Genomic DNA, 20,042 nt, shown 5'->3' with positions numbered 1-20,042 from the left:
TAGGTGGACTTATATGGGGCAAGGCAATCTTGCAGGTAAACTGGTGCCAAGCTGCTAAGGGCTTTATATACTAATAGTAAAACCATGAATTTTGCCTGGTAGCAAACTCGCAAGCACCACAGGTCTCCGAGTGGAGGTGTTATATGTTGATAGGGTCTCTCTCCTCTTAGCAATCATGCAGCAGCAGCCTGCACCAACTCCACCTTTAGGATCAAAGCACAAGGGAAAACCCACACAGAGCGCATTGCAGGAACCTAGTCTTGGAGTAACCTTATTTCTGAGTTGACATGTATAGGATTGTACTGTCCAATCCATATACAGTGGTACCTCTGGTTGCAAACGGGATCCGTTCCAGAGGCCCATTCGCAACATGAAAACAACGCAACCTGCAGCGGCGCGCCTGTGCACGCGTGGGTTGAGATTCACCGCTTCTGCGCATGTGCGTGACGTCATTTTGCACATCTGCACATGCGGCGAAACCCGGAAGTAACCCTTTCCGGTTCTTCCAGGTTGCCATGGGACGTAACCTGAAAGAACGTAACATGAAGCGGACGTAACATGAGGTATGACTGTACAGTGGTACCTCTGGTTACGTACTTAATTGGTTCCGGAGGTCCATTCTTAACCTAAAACTGTTCTTAACCTGAGGTTCCACTTCAGCTAATGGGGCCTCCTGCTGCTGCTGCGCCACCAGAGCACAATTTCTGTTCTCATCCTGAAGCAAAGTTCTTAACCCAAGGTATTATTTCTGGGTTAGCGGAGTCTGTAACCTGAACCGACTGTAACCTGAAGCATCTGTAACCCGAGGTACCACTGTACAGTGTTTAAGAATGTTGGATGGTGACCTGAAAGACCAGAGATCAAATCCTTACTCAGCCATGAAGCTCACCAGGAGACCTGGGGCAGTAACTGCCTCTCAGCCTAACCTACCTCAAGTGATTGTTGGGGTTAAATGAGATGAGGGAGAACCATGTACACCACTTTGAGCTCCTTGGGGGAAAAAGTAGTGGATATAAATGCAAATAAGAATAGGAATTAATAATAAATATAATACATAGCAAGTCTTTGTGGAAAGAGGAAGGTCCTATGGAAACTCAAGGGTCGTTTTTTGCTGGAAGAAAGTGGGGGTGGGGAGATTGACGTATGAACACAAGTAAATTTCAAATCAATGAGATTATTTTTTTTAAATGCCCACAACAGAAGTTAATCAATACTTGCCTATATCAACTAATTTAGGTTATGGAGGTCACCCTATCTGGGCAAAAGGGAAGCAGACTGTTTTATATACCACATATTCCTGTTCTTAGAGAAAGAAATAGAACATTTAGATGTCATCTGAGATATCCCCTTCCATCTCACCAGGAAGCAGAACCAAGGAATTTCAAGGAAAATAACAGCCAACAAGAACAGTAACTTGCCAACATTGCTGGCACAGGCAGAGAGAGAAAAGATCAGAAGCAAAAAAATCAGAAGAGAGGCGGAAAAGAAGATTATTCCAAGAAAGCCTATCGGCCTCTTCACAAATGCTTATCACCCAGAAGGACAAACTGCTCCCACAAAAGACGGGGGAGAACAGCCTGTATTCCAACTCGGCTCCTCATAAACTGCTCTGATAGATCCCAAAGGGTACCTGAATGCCCTCCTTCCTCCTTTGGAGAACACAGGATTTATTTCCCTTAATACCTAGAAATTTCTGATCTTGGGCAAGAAAGGAGGGCAAACTGTTCTGCAAAAGGCAGTAACCACTGAAGCAAAAGTATGAACCAAGTTGCTGAGTTGCTGCCTGATGGAACTCGCAGCGGAGAGAAAAACAAGCCCTAAATGCCACTGTGGCAGCTGCCCAATCTCAAGGCATGTGCTGTGACGCCAAGGGGGTCCTTGTATATCAAGCCAATTATCTCCTGCAGCCACCAGGAGAAAGTGTTGATGGCATTTTTTTGACACAGCACTAAGTGGGAAAGGAATAAACAAAGCCTCCGACTTTCTAGTAAGAAAGATCTAGTTTGTGCTCTTGAGACCTATGAAATGATGAATTTTTGGTTTAATGCACTTTGTCAGAGTGGAAAACAGATTGGAGAACAGCACTCCCAACCCTTTTTGGAAAAATTATGGCCGGCATCTTAACTTTCTGTTTGGGAGCAAGGTTCTTGAACATGTGGTGGCCTCGGTTCCAGGTTCTTCTGGATTAAGGGGGAGGTGGGTTTATTGCTTTGCTTTGTTTTTCTTCTTGCTTTTAGTATGTATTTTGTGGTTTTATCTTGTATCTTTATGCTGTGAACTGTCCTGAGATCTACGGATGAAGGGCGGTATACAAATTTAATAAGTAAAATGAATAACATAGAATAGAAGAGAACAGAACAGAATTGACAAAAACAGATGTATTAATCTGGATTCCTTTCAACCTGCCTTGGAGGATTACTTAAACCAGGAATTGGACATGGGGAGCCTATCCTGCTGGTTCAGATGGACCTCTCAGTGACTTCCAATACTATTCACCACTTTGTCAGGAAGCAACTTGAGAACATAGTATTATGGTGGCTCCAATACTCCCTGAAGGATCAGTTTCAGAAGGTGGTGTCGGGGGACTCCTGTTTGCCATGAACCTATGCTATCCCTCAGAGTTCTCTCTCATCCTCCCCCCACCCCCAATGCTATTTAACATCTATTTAACTGCTGGGGGAGATCATCTGGAGTTTTGTAGTTCAGTGTCCCCCCAATGACAACCAACTCTGTTTCTTCTTTCAATGCTTTTTTCAGAAGAGCTGTGAAGGCCCCGAACCATTATTTGGAACTGGTAATGAATTAGATGTGAGCAAACAAATTAATTCAGACAGCACAGAGGTGTTCACAGTCAGTACAGTGGTACCTCTGGTTAAGAACTTAATTCGTTCTGGAGGTCCGTTCTTAACCTGAAACTGTTCTTAACCTGAGGTACCACTTTAGCTAATGGGGCCTCCCGCTGCCGTCGTCGTGCGATTTCTGTTCTCATCCTGAAGCAAAGTTCTTAACCCGAAGTAGTATTTCTGAGTTAGCAGAGTCTGTAACCTGAAGTGTCTGTAACCCGAGGTACCACTGCTTTGAGCTGAACCAGTGTTTTGATGGTGTAGCATCTCCCTTGAAACTACAGAGGTGCCTGGAAAAATTCTGTGCTCCCATCTCCTCCTAAAGTTGTAGTAAATGATGTTGTAATAGCCTTGTAGAATCCAGAATAGCCAACAATGTCCTGACAGGAGACATGGTTAGGATCTACTGGTGAACTACTTAAGTCCTGGTGAATCACTCAACTTCTGGGCCTGAACTAACACTGCCTACCTCTGGGCAAAAAAGACTATAAAGGACTTTATGTTCCCTTGCAACTGTGTCTTCCTGAACTTCACTATATTATTGTATGCTTGGTTATTATTTGGTCCTGACTACTAACTTGTTCCTTGACCCTTACAAAAACAAGAGAGGAAAAACAACTGTTTATCCTGTGACCTATAAATAATGTAAGCAAACCAATGTCCTTAAAAGTCCTTGAGAATTGAGGAAGCCCTTTTATTCCAGACAGATGAATATAGTACATGCCTGGAGGCATCTGCCACAAGAGACCATGTGGATAGAACACTGCATATTTTTTAATCTCCTACTGCAGTAAGGGAGGAAAGGAGAAGGCCGAGTGCGGGCCTTCAGTTGACCACTGGCCAATATCTGCTTGATCTTCTAGTGCTGAGCTTCTTGCAAAGAATGTTTAACTAGGTGGATTTTGGTCTGATTTTACAAGTCACTTCTTATGTCCTTATGCATAAGTGAATATTCTGAACACAAGTTTATGCCTTGGCTGTTCAGAGATCCTGAATGGACTCCTAAGATGTTGGGTGGCAAGGGAGATGGGGGGCAACAAAAGAAACAAGGGAAGAGGCCTTGTCAGTGAGGCCATCTAATGCGAAGCCCAAGTGTGAAAGCTAGATGATACAATGGTGGCAGAAGTTCCACCAGCACCATGAGACCATTTTTCTAATAATAAGAATGTCAGCATTGGACCTGAGGCAGCTGCAAGGTAAAAAGCCAGGCACAACTGAGGCACAACACCTCTCTTTGCGGTCTGAATTGATTTTAGGGCTATGACAATGTGAGCTGAAGTAGGGTTGTGGCATCCATCACCAGGCGTTACGTCACTCCTACAAGGACCAATGTCATTTGCGCAGCCATATGTGATAAAATACTCCAACATGCAACAACCTCTCTACCCAGGGTAAAAACAGCATTATCTCAGTTATATTACATTGTAGTTAGAGTGAGTACTGCATCCGCCCGCCCCAAAGTGATGGCACCATGAAATGTTAGTCTGGTGTGGAAAGGCTTTTCAGGAGTTCATTTCCAAATCTAACATAGTGAGTAGATTCTCTGATATCAAAGAACCCTTTTGGGCTCTTTCACCTCCAGTTGAATGAACAGGGTTTAAAGCCTTTGTTATAAAGCCCTAGGGGACTGTGATTGACTTACACAATTGCTAGCGAGGAATGGAAATCTCAAATACAGACTGTATTTGAATACTAATCTAACAAATAAGTTGGAAGACAGGAAGAAGAAAAACCAAGAATGCATTTTAGATTTTGAAATTTCCATGTAGTCAAGATTATTCCAAATTACGTTTCAGAAACAATATGACCTGGCTGTTTTGATCTATGGAAACTGATTCAATTATGGAATTAGATTGCTTTGTGCAAGCGTTCTGGCATTATGGATTCTGTATACAGAGATGTGTCATGACAAACTGGGTGTTTTGCCAAAAGCACTGCACAGAAAGGCCTAAAAAACCCTAATATAATAAATGATTTCACATACCACTGATGACATTCTTGAATTACAACATTGTAAATCCATCCATGCTAAAAATAATGACATGCCTCTCTATGCAGCAGAGAAAGCATTAAAAAATTAGAACAAATTGGTTGGCCGGGATATCCATGTCAAATTCCAAGGGCGATTTTTGTGACTTCCAATTAGAGAAGGCTGGAACATACAACAGTATATCAAAATGTTGAATTCTACATCTCCATTTTAGCCCAAATTCTTATGTGGTGTGAAACTGTAACAAGCTCCATTTCCTTGTACATAGAGTAACAAGTCATAGAATAGCAAGAGAAAAATCATGCCTTCAGCTTTGCCAGCAATGCACCAATTACTAGATGACATCTCTGAATGCCCCCCCCCCCCCGTAATGGTATCTTACTGCAAATTCCAGTAACTATTTGTAAGCTACTGTTATGAACACATCTCCATGTATTTTTTCTGACAAACAAAACGTTACAGTTCTTAATAATGGAATTTCAGAATAAATCTTTTTCACAGTTATTGTCTTTCACTCGGCTCTTAAAACGCTGCATTATTCCACTGTCCCCTTTCCGTCCTTTAGCATATTAACAGCTGGAGCCTATGCATATTTATTTACAAGGAAGTGTCATTATGTTCAATTCTAGGCAAGAGAGCGTATCACAGCAATTTAATAGCCCAGTCCTGAGCTTTTAGAAGCAAGTCTGATTGTAATGAACTGGACTCGCTTCCAGGTAAGCATAGTTTGAATCAAACCATAAATCTCCCTTTCAGTGTGAATCCTGTCAATCTGGTATAAAATGTTCCTGGACTAACATGCAAATACATGTAAATATAAGCACTAAGATTGAACTGAGTGACAGTATCATGCTCAATTTAGTGTTTTAGGATTTGGGATCTTAGATACATCACCAATGAGAATTCCAATTTGGCAGTGCAGGTATGGAGTGGGAGAAGGTAAGGGCAGCGTATTTTAGCTGTCAATTGCAGGCATAGGCAAACTCAGCCCTCCAGATGTTTTGGGACTACAATTCCCATCATCCCTGACCACTGGTCCTGATAGCTAGGGGTCATGGGAGTTGTAGTCCCAAAACACCTGGAGGGCCGAGTTTGCCTATGCCTGGTCTATTGAGTTCAGAAATAGTTTTTTTAACTTGCACTACCTCTCTTGTTAGCATATCATTATGCTAGCATAGGGAATGGAAGCAGATTCTGGGTGAGTTTAGAATAAGCCTATTTATTACTCCCCTAAAATGTCATTGATGCTGCCCCTTTTTGCCTTTTTGGTAGAACATGTCTGAGAAATGGTTATGAAAGTATAATGTTCTCCTAACTGCAATCCATGATCTAGTACAGAATCTTCTTTTGCTTGTCCCCGTGCTAATTTCAATTTGTTGGTTCGCTTTTCTAGTAGGGCTGTTTCCCATACAGTGTCGTAGTCCTGTGCTGCCAGCCATGGTGGAGCTCAGTGGATGGAGAAGCCAGCCAAGTCTCAGGGGGGTACTTGCCTGGAGGCAGAGACCATATACAAAGTCCAGTCCAGTCCTAAGGTCAGGAGTATCTCAGTTCACGTAGTCAGATGATCCGGGGTCAAGAAAGGCAATGAGAAGCAAGAAGCAGCAAGGTCTAGTCAGGAACAACAAATGTTGTTTCCAGCAACTGACTTAGGCTGGAAGCCCTGCTTAAGAAAGCTGGAGCCAGCTGGTTCTCAGCAGCAGCCGGTGGAGTCACTTCACCTTCTGTTCCTTCAGGCTGCTGCTCAGCAGGTGAAGCCAACTCCTGGCCCATGATATACAGTTTGGTACCAGTGCTCCATGTTCACTCTTGACCGTGAGTGAGAGAGCTCCCTGGGAGAGCTCTTTCGATAAGAAAGGGCACTTTGCAGGAAACAGTGTAGTCTCAGAACACATGTAGGAAGAATGCACTACAGATACTTGCTTCCTCCAGGCTTTCTTGGACTACAACTCCTAAGATTATGAAGCGCAGTACAGTCATACCTTGGGTTGAAGTAGCTTCGGGATGAATATTTTCAGGTTGTGCTCCGCAGCGACCCGGAAGGAATGGAGCGGGTAACTTCCGAGTTTCGCTGCTCGTGCATGCGCAGACGCTCAAAACGATGTCATGCGCACGCGTGGAAGTGGCGAATTGTGACCCATGCATGCACAGATGTGGGTTGCGTTCACTTCAGGATGCGAACGGGGCTCTGGAATGGATCCCGTTTGCATCCAGAGGTACCACTGTATACAAACTTAATAAATAAAATAAAAGTTATGCTTTTATCTATTTATTTGGCACCATCAAAGGGGTGAATCTGCGTTTAGTTCAGATGCATATTCTTGGGCTTTAGTAGGCAATGAGGACTAAATGTTTATATTATTGAGCACATGGACTAATCATATGCAAGGCTAGGACTTTAGGTGTCCTCCTGAAAGATGCTCAACGACTTAGGGTTGCCCGTCCAAAAATGGTGGGGGTTCCTGCACCTCTTTTTCTAGAAAAAAGCACTGAGCACAGCAGATGAATATCACTGAAGAACCTTTACACCAAAGTATGCAGTGTTTTTAATATGCACTGAATGTTACACATGTGAAAAAGTACAAAACATCAGTTCAGAACTGTTCAGTGCAGATATCCAAAACAGTGTTAACTGTTTTGCCTAGGAAATATGATGCTCAGAGCAGGCACACAGCTGAAACTAGAGCAGAATTAGTCTGACGATATGGGGGGGAAAATACAACTTTGTTTACTGCTAAATCACTGCTTCACTAATCAGTTCAAAATGCAAATGCAGGCTATTTCCATCCGTATCTGATAAATCAAAACAGGCTTTTCAGAACCATCACCCCCCCCCAAATACAAATCATTTGTCAAATTAGCAATCTGCAGATGAAAAGCATTTGGAAGGTAAATATGAAAAACTCCTCGATTGAAACAACACCATGATGGGATTTGCACACACTATTGTGTGTTATTTTCATATTAATTCAGAAGGTAATCTAAGTCCCATATTGATATTCCTCATGAATAAGCAAGTATTGAATTAAAAAAACATTGGTTCAATGTGAAAATGAAACCAGAGTGTTTTCCTCTCTAAAGGACAGCTGTCCCAAACCTGCTGATATCAAGGTATTTTGGACCATGATGAGCAGTTGTCAGAGATGAGAGAAGCGGTGATCCCAAATATGTGGAAGGCACCAGGTTAGGGAAGGTTGATGTAGGATTTCATTAAGTGGGAATTATCACATGCCTTGGTTTGCATCCTGCTAGCTACAATATCTGAAATTCATTTTTATGACAGTACAATGGGGACAACGGATGGGGGATAAGTGGAAAGAGGATGGAAGCAGTGGAATAAGAGAATGGTGATAACACACCTTCCACAGCCTCTCTTCTGACAAGGTAGTTAGGCGTTATATATAGGGACAAGGGTGGCACTGTGGTCTAAGCCAATGTGCCTCTTGGGCTTGCTGATCAGGTTGGCGGTTCGAATCCCCGTAACGGGGTGAGCTCCCGCTGCTCTGTCCCAGCTCCTTCCAACCTAGCAGTTCAAAAGCACGCCAGTGCAAGTAGATAAATAGGTATCACTGCGGCGGGAAGGTAAACAGAATTTCTGTGCGCTCTGGCTTTCGTCACAGTGTTCCGTTGCACATGACCCGGAAAGCTGTCTGTGGACAAACACCAGCTCCCTCGGCCTGAAAGCAAGATGAGCGCCGCAACCCCATAGTCGCCTTTGACTGGACTTAACTGTCCAGGGCTCCTTTACCTTTACCTCTTTAGGCATTATATTGGGTCCTGAAGCAGGAGATGATGATGATGGAATTTGTAACCACTTAGTCTGCAGTGCCATTGACATTGGAGATATGTATCCTGTCTGAAATTTAGAACCAGAGGTCGAGCAATTCCAGCTCTATTTTTTCCAACCTACCCTCAAAGTTAAATAACATAATTCTTAACAAAACATGGAAGATATTCTCTCTCTCTGTGTGTGATTGTGTGTGAATTCTGAAGTGTTTCTCTGCAACCAGAAGAGTCCAAGATTTATTTTAGAATAATTTAAATCATGGCTCTCCATATAGCATGAAGACCATATTAATGATGTAAACAAGCCATTAGGGAGGGGAGGGGGTCATGGGTCAGAGGTAAGAGTCCAAGTTTTACATGCAGTCTGCCCTAGGTTGAATTCCAGGCACTTCCTCTTAGAAAAGGTCAGGTGGTTGGGCTGGGACAGATCCTGAAAAGCTGAAGCTATTCAGAGTTAATAATAATAATAATAATAATAATAATAATAATAATAACTTTTATTTATATCCCGCCCTCCCCAGCCGAAGCCGGGCTCAGGGCGGCTAACAACAATAAAATAGTACAACATTCTAAAATCACTTCATTATAAAAGTAATTCAAATCAAATCGATGGCAACCATTGGGCCAAAGTTCTGTGAAGATTGCCAAAGGAGGGAGTCAGGCTGCGCCCTGACCCAAGGCCTGGTGGAACAGCTCTGTCTTGCAGGCCCTGCGGAAAGATGTCAAGTCCCGCAGGGCCCTGGTCTCTTGGGACAGAGCGTTCCACCAGATTGGAGCCACAGCCGAAAAAGCCCTGGCTCTAGCTGAGGCCAGCCTAACCTCCCTGTGGCCCGGGACCTCCAACTCTAGGCTGGACGGACCAATAGCCAGCTTTGCGCATTCACATTCTCCTCATGCTGCTTCTTGCGCCACTCCATCCCAACACTTATTTGAATTCGAGTGTGACAGCTGTCAAAGCACATCAAACGTTTTCCTTAAAAAAGAAAAAGAAAACTGTCTAATGTCTAACATGCAGCGTTCTTTCTGTCATTATCCTTGTATATCATGTTCATTTATGGGCAACTGCAACAACTAAAGGGTTCTCTTAGGATGAAAATATTCCTTTTCCTTCCCATCGATCCACAGTCCTTGTTTCTATGCAGAGAGATCTGCAGTTTATTCCAGTGCAAGTGGAATTCAATTAAATATGAATTCTAAGCACTTCGGCACGAAAGCTCACTGTCTCTGAGACATCCCTTGGTTATGTGAATTAAATATTCCTTTGGCTTCTGAAAAATGAACAATGTGTTTTTGAGCCAAATTAAATAAAACAACTAAACATCATTAATGTCCCTGGCCCCTGAAATCTCTCAATTTTTATAACGTATACTAGGATTTCTAATTAATCTTCGATGAAAAATGAAAAGTGACAAGATTATATTCTGTTTTATTCAATTGTATCCTGTATTTCCTTTAACAAATATCCAAGGTGGCTCACAGCACAGTCAAAATATTTAAACCCAATCAATAAGAACTATATAAACTGATCTAAAGGAGAAAAGACAGCTGATAATTTTAAAAACAAACGAGCGAACAAACAAAGAAACGAACAGGGGGAATTAAATCCCACCAGCAACTCAGCAGGAAAAATGTCTGCCAGAAAGGAGATGTTTTCACATGCCAACAGAAGTAAAACAGAGAGGGTGAAACAGGCATGAGAGGAGAGTACTAAACTTAAGCTTTGGAGTGGCCACGAAGGAGACAATTCTTTATGCCCTCTCTGGGCACAACTCACTATGCTGGTGGGGGCATGAAGAGATCTTACTAATTGGGCAAGTTCACGTAGGAGAGCAAAGTCCTTCAAGTATCCTGGTTCTTAAGACAGTTTAGGGCTTTAGAAGCGCAGGACAAACAGCATTTGCCCAGATATGTATCCAAAGCCAGTGAAGTTGTCTTAGAAAGGAAGTGATGTGATTCAGTCTATCGGCCACATTCTGGACCAATATTTCCAGACACATTTCAAAGCCGGCCTCACACAAAGTTGTGGGGATGATTAGGGAGGAAAGTGCATTGTAATAATCCAGCTCTGGTGTTAAGTATGGCATGCGGAGTCACGAGAGCCACATTTGATTTCTCCAGGAGTGCCCACAACTGCAACCTGAGAATCCAGGATACAGTCTGCAAACCAGAGTATTCAAGGGGACTGCTATCCCCTTTCCAAATCAGGCTGAACTCCTATTCCCAGATCAGCCGTTCTAGTGTCCAGGAGCACATCTGCCTTGTCTAGATAATGCTTTCATTTGTTTTCCCTCACACAGTCCATTACTGACCTCAAGGACTCATTTAGTATCACAACCACCACGCCAGAACGTAACACAAAGGAGAAACAGAGCTGAGGAGCATTCTTATGTGGACGACACTGTACTCCAAATTCCTGGACAACAGGTCCCAGCGGTTTCATGTAGCTATTGAGTGACTTGAGAAACAAAATATTTGGGAACCCAGCAAGCCAAAGAGAGTTCTCCAGTACCATTAGCTAGAACTCCTCCCCCAGGAAGTGATGGAACCAGCATAAAGCGATGACACCAAGCTAGGTTATATTGAAGGATGTCGATAGTACAGACAGCTGCTGAGAGGTTTAGCAGAACCAAAAGGGACTCACTTGCCTTAATCACTTTCTAGCAAAGATAACAGTTATTAGCTGTGCAGGAAGGGGAACCTCAAACCTCACACCCTCTGATCAAGAGAAAACCAATACTTAATGTTCATCGGTGCTTTATGTTGACAGATAAAAGGGCTCTTAGTCCCCAAACCATTCAAGTATTTTCTCCCACTATTTATGGCAAGGGCTCTCTGGAAATTTGACTACTGCAGGGGGAAAGAGGGAAACACTTTCTCTGGCAGCCAGGTTCTTCTTCCCAGTCTTGCTTTTCAATGAAATCATTAGTCTCAGCAAGATGCTGCCAGCTGGGAACATTGCTAGGTACTGACAGAGGTAGTGGCAATTCTAGATCTTTGATTAAATATACGTATGCGTCCCATCATTCCATTCTTAAGGAAATCAGCCCTTAGTGCTCAGATCCTGAAGCTGAGGCTCCAAGACTTTGGCCACCTCATGAGAAGAGAAGACTCCCTGGAAAAGACCCTGATGTTGGGAAAGATGGAGGGCACAAGGAGAAGGGGACGACAGAGGACGAGATGGTGGGACAGTGTTCTCGAAGCTACAAACATGAGTCTGACCAAACTGCGGGAGACAGTGGAAGACAGAAGTGCCTGGCGTGCTCTGGTCTAGGGGGCCACGAAGAGTCGGACACGACTAAATGACTAAACAACAACAACAACATGTGTCCCATCATGGAGATGCGGGCATAATACTGAGCCTGAGATGTTGAGGAGATCCCCCGCCTGAGCCTCTGGGCTTTTGCAGAAAGGTGTCTCCAGCACCTCCACACCTCCACTGCCATTGCTTGCAAAAGGCCACAAGGAATGGAGACAAACGTCTCCTCTGCTCTTTCTGAACTGCCATTTGAAAAGGAAAGCATTTCATCTGTTTACACTCTTTGTGGGATCTTTGGGCAAGTCATGTGGGGGGCACTCACCAGACATTGGGCGGGAAATTGCCACTGACAAGTGGACTTAATTGAACCCTGCATTTGTCACAGTGTGGAGTGCTGGCTTTCTAAAAAAAAATAGTCTGCCTGAATCAAACATTCTATATTTCTGAACCGAAGCAGCATAACCAATGCAATATCTATCTATCATCCATCTATCTATCATCTATCTATCTATCTATCTATCTATCTATCTATCTATCTATCTATCATCTACCTATCTATCATCTATCTATCATCTATCATCTATCTATCTATCTATCTATCTATCTATCTATCTATCATCTATCTATCATCTATCTATCTATCTATCTATCTATCTATCTATCTATCTATCATCTATCTATCTATCTATCTATCTATCTATCTATCTATCATCTACCTATCTATCATCTATCTATCTATCTATCTTTAAAGAAGCTGCAAATCAACAGGAGCTCAACCCTTCTGAAATTTCATCTGTTCCGCAGCAGAGTTCAACCTCCGCAGGCTGGGCGGAGAGGGTGGGGGAGGACTGAATAAGCCCTTCATGTACTTACCGTGGATGACTGTGGATGCCAAGAGCATTGTGAGGAACAGCAGCTGTGGCGGCCACATGACTGTGGACCAAAACTTAAGGGTAATTCAGCAGCGAAAGTTTCCAAAAGAATGAATCAAGATTTCTCTCTGCTGGTAATCCTCCAGGTGATAGTTCGCTTTAATCCGAACGGGGTGGCTACCCTCTAAACCAACACCCTCACCCAGTGTCCAAAATTCAAGACCTAGAAAGAAAAAGAAAAGGGAGAAAACTGTTATGAGACTGGGTGTTTCTAAGCACCACAATCACCGTGCATTTGGCAAACAGTTGCACCAAGTAATACTTTCCAACAAGCCTTTGCTCATGTCTCCGTTCGATAATTAGAACTAGAAATATATCAGGATGAAGCAGACATTCTATTGGAAATTTAAGCACAGGATTAATGTGAATCTGTGGGAAGCACAGATTGCATGCAGGCATCAAGAAATTTGTATCTGGAAAGCAAGACCTAAAGAGAATGCTTTGTTATTTCTTCCACAAGTTTATGAGGTCTAATTACAGGTCCTTGAACCACAGTCCTGAACAGATGTAAATGTATAATAAACAAAATAGCAAAGTAAACTCTCCCAAGGCACAAGACTTTCCCTGCTTCACTTCCCAATCCAAAAGGGTAATAAGTAAAAAAATAAAATAAAAGTCTTATCATTTACATAGCGCTTTTCGAATGTGCGTAATCATTTGTCTTGCAATCCTCAGAGTAGGTAAATTATATATTTTTTTTAATTGTGATATTGCAGATGACAACCTGATGTTGAGGGAGACAGCGGCTGCGGCACAGATTTATTTTATTTATCAGCTTTCATGTGAAGGAGCAAGCACAGACTGAGACAAAAGTTAATTGCCTGAGGGGGGCTCTGGAGCCCCTAACAAAGTACTTCTGCTATCTTCTCCGCTGCCCCCCTCCCCTGTCCAGGGACTTGCTCATTTTGCATTATATGGTTGCAGTAAGTTTACGATGTGGCTGGAATCAAAAAGGGGGTGGGGGTGGGATAGCCTAACAAACCCAAGTGGTTTGCAGTGAGTAAATCCTCAAGGACTGCTGTCCTAGCCTGGCTGTCAGTGGGCTTCAAGAAATGGAATCAAATGGAAAGGATATAACTGCGGCTACGTCTAAAATACTGTTTGTGGCTCTGCATTCAAAGATGCCCTTAAGAAGCTGGAGAGAGTTGTGATATGCCTTCCAAACTTATCGATTTTAGAAAGTTTCATCTGACAAATTTGCCCAGACTGACTGTAGATGCTAACAACAACAACAAGAGCTACTGACAACTGAGCTGAACTGCTTTTCAACCAACCCACAGGGATATTATGGCCATAAAACCTATTCCCCGTCCCCTCCAGCACCAGTCACTCCTGAAGGCTCATGCACCAGATTGCAGCGAGTGAGTAAGGTAGTGTCTACTGGCAAAACCTATTTGGTGTTTCGCAACTTTCCAGCTTGTTGCTGGACCTTAGCCAGACCTAGCAGAGTAAACGCAGAATCCACGGAAGCAATTGGCGACTTGGCTGCAGACAGGATAGACGAAGCAGGAACCAGGAACTTGTAGTTAGGTGTTTATTATATACAGTGGACTATATACAGGAACAGAACACGGATCTTATGCTAGCTCTCTCTGACACGACTCACAACTCCTACACTGACACACTGAACCACTGAACTCACGAACTACCAGTTAGTAGGCCATTAATTATCCCTCCCTTGAGAGAGCGTGACCAGTCAGGGAGCTGTCTCCATGCCTCTGTTATCACCAGGCAGACTTACTCCTTCAGATTGCCTTCTGGCTGTCTGCCAAACCTTAATTGACTCTGTGTGAGTAGCTGCACGTACACAGATTCCCAACAGTGTCCCATCCGAATCTTGCTATATCAACAGCAGACCCTCCAAGTGTCCTTATTTTCCAGGGGCAGTCCAGGTTTACAGAAGCTGTCCTGGTTTCTGATTTGATCCCAGAACTGTAGTTTGTTAGAGTTGTGGGGATTTGTAGCTCTGTGGTGTAAACTGCAGTTTCCATGATTATTTGGGGAGAGGTGTGCTTTAAATGTATGGTGTGTTCTTCAGCCTAAGGGGGGATGAGGCAGAGGGGAAAGGGCTAAACTCCTTCAGCCCTGATGTTAATGCCCACACTGTGGTTAGAGGTTAGCTGAATAGTTCAAACTCGCCCTTGTTGTTGTATCTGCATCTTGTCTTTGTACCAAATGTGCAAATGGGACTTAGTTTTCTTTAAAGAAAATACAAACTTTGCAGCTTTTACAAATATTCTGTGCTTGCAACAAAGCGGGTTAAAGGAGCAACTTGAAAGAATATCAAGGTGTGTCTGTAATTGATTGTATAAAAAAAAATGTTCATATGTGAAAAATATTTCCCCCCCCCCATGATAATAGGCTAACTGATAAATAAATAAATATCCTGCTGGGAAGCAATTTCAGCGGGAATGTTCTCCACATGAAAAGCAAGTTTAATTGTCTTTCAGAACTGTAAGTTGTAATAAATTTCTGTTAATGTTTAGGAGCAAATTTGGTTTAATGATCATTGCTATTTTTGGCTGCAGGGTGACATGAAGTTTAAGTGTAAAACAGATTAATGTTTTACACTACGGTGGTTTTCTTGCAGACTCTCCTTGAGTTAACCTTTTCACACCTCAGAAACCATTTAATATAATTTTACTTCTAATAGGCCAGAGGCAAACAGAAGCATATTTGCCACTGCTGAATGAGAATTTCTTTTCAGGTACAAAAATGTTTTATATGTGCCCATAGGCTTCAAAAAAACCCCAACAACCTAGGAGGTGGTCAATGAATTAATAAAGGGATTTTCGGTAGATGTGGAGATGTGGAGGGATCTCTTGCTCTACATACAGATACAATCATGAACTGGGAGAAGGATCTTTGCCAGCAAGCAAACAAGCTTTGTTGAGTGGAGTCTGAGCCACTTCTAAAGTACAGGAGTTCACAAAGAACAACACTCTTTAAACCTCCCCCAATTAAAATGTTCTGGCAACATCTGGGGAAAGCTGGAATCTCTTATCTAAATGGAACACTGAATCCTTAGGAAATGTATTTTTGCTAAAATTGGGGTGTGGGGAGAAAATGTATACTTGGAACAAGAGTTTTATAATGAACAATAAAGTTTCTCCTGAAAATTGGTACTGTGTTTCTTCAAAACCCACTATGAAGTGTCAAGCTGTGCCCCATCCCCTCCAGGCTGTAGGTTGATCTAAAAAGAAGCAGGAACAGAGGAGACTTTCTGTGGTGGAGGTAGGGAACTAACAGAAAGGCTCCCTCACCCACTGCTGATGAATAATGGAGGCTCAGAAAGCAGCTGTAATAGCTCCGCAGAATTAAATGTCATAATATAAATAAAACAAGTAAAAGACGGTTTAGCATATTAAATGCTCGGCTCCTCCAAATAAAGCCCGGTGTGGAAGGCACATGCACACGCAAAAAGCCGTTCCCCCGATTTCAACTTGCTAATGATCCATGGCATGCTACAATTAAAGCTAAGTGCATTTCCTTTAAATTTGGCAACAACCATGCATTATTATTTCCCCCCAGAAAGGTAAGTTTATCCTAAATAATTCTACGGTTTCAGCCACTGAATTATATGGCGGCTAAAACGCATGCTGTGAAGAGACACGCCAGCTCCCTTCAGGAGTTCAGGGCTTGCCTGGTACAGAGGGATCACAGGGGCGGACTGTAACCTTTGGCCCTCCAGATGTTTTGGCCTACAACTCCCATGATCCCTAGCTAACAGGACCAGTGGTCAGGGATGATGGGAATTGTAGTCCAAAACATCTGGAGGGCCAAGGGTTGGGGATGCCTGCTCTACCCAGTGCATTCACATTCCTCAGCGCACAGGAACATGATAGACACATGAAGGAACGCATGTAGGGCAGGATGATGCCAGCTGCCATGCTGCATTTCTAGATACATCCCCTGGGTGGGTGAGAACGCTAATGATATCTGAAGGGGGTTAGTACACCAAGACAGCTGGGAGTCTTAGCAGAGAAAGCGGACTCATCTGCTTTGCATAAAAGAAATGCCCTGTGTAGCAGGAAACACCCCCCCCAATCATTCAGTTTGTACAAACTTCACACACACTCACACACTACATACGCTACACTTATGTTATAAATTCATAGAAAATCAACCATACATCGGATTTGCACTGTTCCACTTTTATTTTACTCCATGAAGGAAGGACTACAAAATGGGAAAGGTTTGATACAGGCCAGCCATAATCCCTTGAACATCCCAGCACATCCACAGGAGCCCTGCCCAGTTGCTATGCCAACCCTGATGGTCCTAGACAGAAGACCATCAATGTCACAAAGAACTTGCATATGGGAGTGGATTCAGCACAGACTGGAACAAAGGACAATAATCAGCTCTTCCCTCTGGGGGCAGGAAACTGCTAACTCCCCTCTGTCACTTGGAAAGTACTCATGGGGAGGGGGAAAGGGGGAACCAGCCAGGTGACAGGACACTCAGGTTACCACCACAACTCCTCCCTCAACCCCTCCTTTCTGTGATGTATGCATGATGTTTCTGGGGGTGGGCTTGATCTACAGGATGGGAATTTCAAAAGTCTTTATAAGACCTTGCACACCATTTTTTCTGTGTCCCTCCTCTCTCCTGCAAGTGAGGGGAGCACCCTGTTGCAACAGTTCAATAAAGGCCAAGCCTACAGGCTGCTGTTTTGCTCCAAGTTATCCTGGCTGGTGTCTTTGTTTTTGTCCAAGGGAGCCCTCGGATTTTTCCATTAACACCTGTTTGGGGGCCTCAAACTACCCTTCAACAGAGGATCACAGAGCGCTTTGCAATGTAAAAAAACATGAAAGTGCATACCATTGTTAGCATCTATTGATACCAGTTAGTATCTGTTGAATTTTCCACAGGTTGGGACTTTCATGGTGGATACTAACGACGGTATTGCACTTTCGTGTTTTTATGTTGTGAAGCGCTCTGTGATCCTCAGTTGAAGGGTAGTTATATAAATTTAATAAATAATAATTCAGTAAATAATATTACAAACCTTATTACGGTCAGACCAGCATGAGATACAAACATGAGATAAAATAAAGCATGTAAGACTTAAAGAAGAGAGGGATAAAAGCAAATAGTTAAAAGTGGTTATAACTCACTGAAACTTAAAGCGGATAGAGACAAAAGACAAGTGGTTAAAAGGGAGCGACTATAAGGGAGTCGAATCCCCGCGACGGGGTGAGCTCCCGTTACTCTGTCCCAGCTCCTGCCAACCTAGCAGTTCGAAAGCACGTCAAAGTGCAAGTAGATAAATAGGTACCACTCCGGTGGGAAGGTAAATGGCGTTTCCGTGCGCTGCTCTGGTTCGCCAGAAGCGGCTTAGTCCTGCTGGCTACATGACCCGGAAGCTGTACGCCGGCTCCCTCAGCCAATAAAGCGAGATGAGCGCCGCAACCCCAGAGTCAGTCACGACTGGACCTAATGGTCAGGGGTCCCTTTACCTTTACTTATAAGGGAGGGAATGTGAAGCAGCACAGGTCTTGCACTGTGGGCCTTCAGTTTAGGCCTGGTTTATGCCCATCGTGGAAGTGCAAAACCTAGCAACTAAGTAAAATGATAATAGAGCTGGGATAGCTCAGTTAGTAGAGCACCTCTTAATCTCAGGGTTGTGGGTTTGAGCCCCACGCTGGGCAAAAGATTCCTGCATTGCAGGGGTTGGACTGGATGACCTTCGTGGTCCCTTCCAACTCTACAATTCTGATTCTAATAATGTGCCTCTCACCCACATGGCTCTTCTTTGCTGGGATTGCTCTGCTCTACATTTAAAGTACTTGATACAATAAATTCATGGAAAGCAAATGGGGAATAGCGTATAAACAATGAAAAAGAGGGAGAAATCCACAAGCAGCTAAGCACATAAAATATTCACTTTTAAACAGACAGGGAAATAACCTGAAGGTAGTCAGTAAAAAAAAAGGCATACAACTCAAGTTATAATAGTCAAATAAAGAGAAGAAAACAGAATGACATAAAGGAGTATAGGGAAAAAAATCTTTGAAACCATGTTGTCAAAAAATGTAGCATGCTTCCATAGCTTCTTGTGGAGACAATAAGATTCTTTGTAAAAAGCTGGATCAAGGAAGTTGAGGAAAATAAAGGTAGCTTATCAACAGGAATGAAAAGGAGAACTTTAAAAGAGGGGAGGGAAAATGTCAGAGCAAACGCAAAGAAGAATCTTGTAAATTGTGGCACTTTAAAGACTAACACATTTATTACGGCATAAACTTTTGCAGACTACAGTACGCTTCATCAGCCGCACAAAGTGTTATTATGCTGAGTTGCAGATGTGTGTGTGTATTTTTTTTTTAATAAATATATATAATTCAGCTTCCAGCACTCAGCTCCCTTCTCTTGAGGGTTTTCGAGCAAAGTGCCTGGTTGAAGTTCAAGACAGCTTTCCAGGACAAGCGGCAAAGTGCTTACCCATCTCTATTAAGAATGCATGTGGAATACCACAAATATTGGCACTTTAAAAAGAAACGCTGAAGGCCCACCATTTATACTAGGATGGATTATTATATGGTGGAAAACTCAAATTAAGATGAAGTGAAACAAATTATCAGAAATAAGGCTGGCAGGGAGTTGCAAGAAACACCGTTGCTCAGGGATCTGCCCTGGCTGCTGATTTATTAAAGGGCCAAGTTCTAGTTGTTACTATTAGTATATAAAGCCTGTAGCAACTTGGGACGAGTTGACCTGTGAGATCACGTCAATTGGCAGAGTCAGCCACTACTGTAGGTATCACACAAAATCACAGAATTGCAGAATCATAGAGTTGGAAGAGACCACAAGGGCCATTGAGTCCAACCCCCTGCCAAGCAGGAAACACCATCAGAGCACTCCTGACATATGGTTGTCAAGCCTCTGCTTAAAGACCTCCAAAGAAGGAGACTCCACCACACCTTGGCAGCAAATTCCACTGTCGAACAGCTCTTACTGTCAGGAAGTTCTTCCTAATCTTTAGGTGGAATCTTCTTTCTTGTAGTTTGGATCCATTGCTCCGTGTCCGCTTCTCTGGAGCAGCAGAAAACAACCTTTCTCCCTCCTCTATGTGACATCCTTTTCTATATTTGAACATGGCTATCATATCACCCCTTAACCTCCTCTTCTCTAGGCTAAACATGCCCAGCTCCCTTAGCCGTTCCTCATAAGGCATCGTTTCCAGGCCTTTGACCATTTTGGTTGCCCTCCTCTGGACACGTTCCAGTTTGTCAGTG

The 20,042-nt window shown here is 43.2% G+C and overlaps 1 protein-coding gene across 11 annotated transcripts in view; it reads right to left on the bottom strand.

Moving 5' to 3' along the window:
* ADGRL3 (adhesion G protein-coupled receptor L3) overlaps positions 1 to 20,042 on the bottom strand; it is a 534,652-nt gene that overhangs the window by 320,317 nt on the left and 194,293 nt on the right. For all 11 annotated transcript variants that reach the window (XM_080987086.1, XM_080987079.1, XM_080987081.1 and 8 more), the window contains exon 3: positions 12,746 to 12,967. In XM_080987086.1, the coding sequence (XP_080843212.1) occupies positions 12,746 to 12,803 (58 nt within the window). In that variant the 5' untranslated portion in view covers positions 12,804 to 12,967. The remainder of the gene's footprint in view (positions 1 to 12,745; positions 12,968 to 20,042) is intronic.

This window comes from Podarcis pityusensis (assembly GCF_964106645.2).
Source record: "Podarcis pityusensis genome assembly, chromosome: 17".
NCBI lineage: Eukaryota > Metazoa > Chordata > Lepidosauria > Squamata > Lacertidae > Podarcis > Podarcis pityusensis.
The sequence above is the reverse complement of the archived record's forward strand: the minus strand, read 5'-3'. Positions and strand labels throughout refer to the sequence as shown.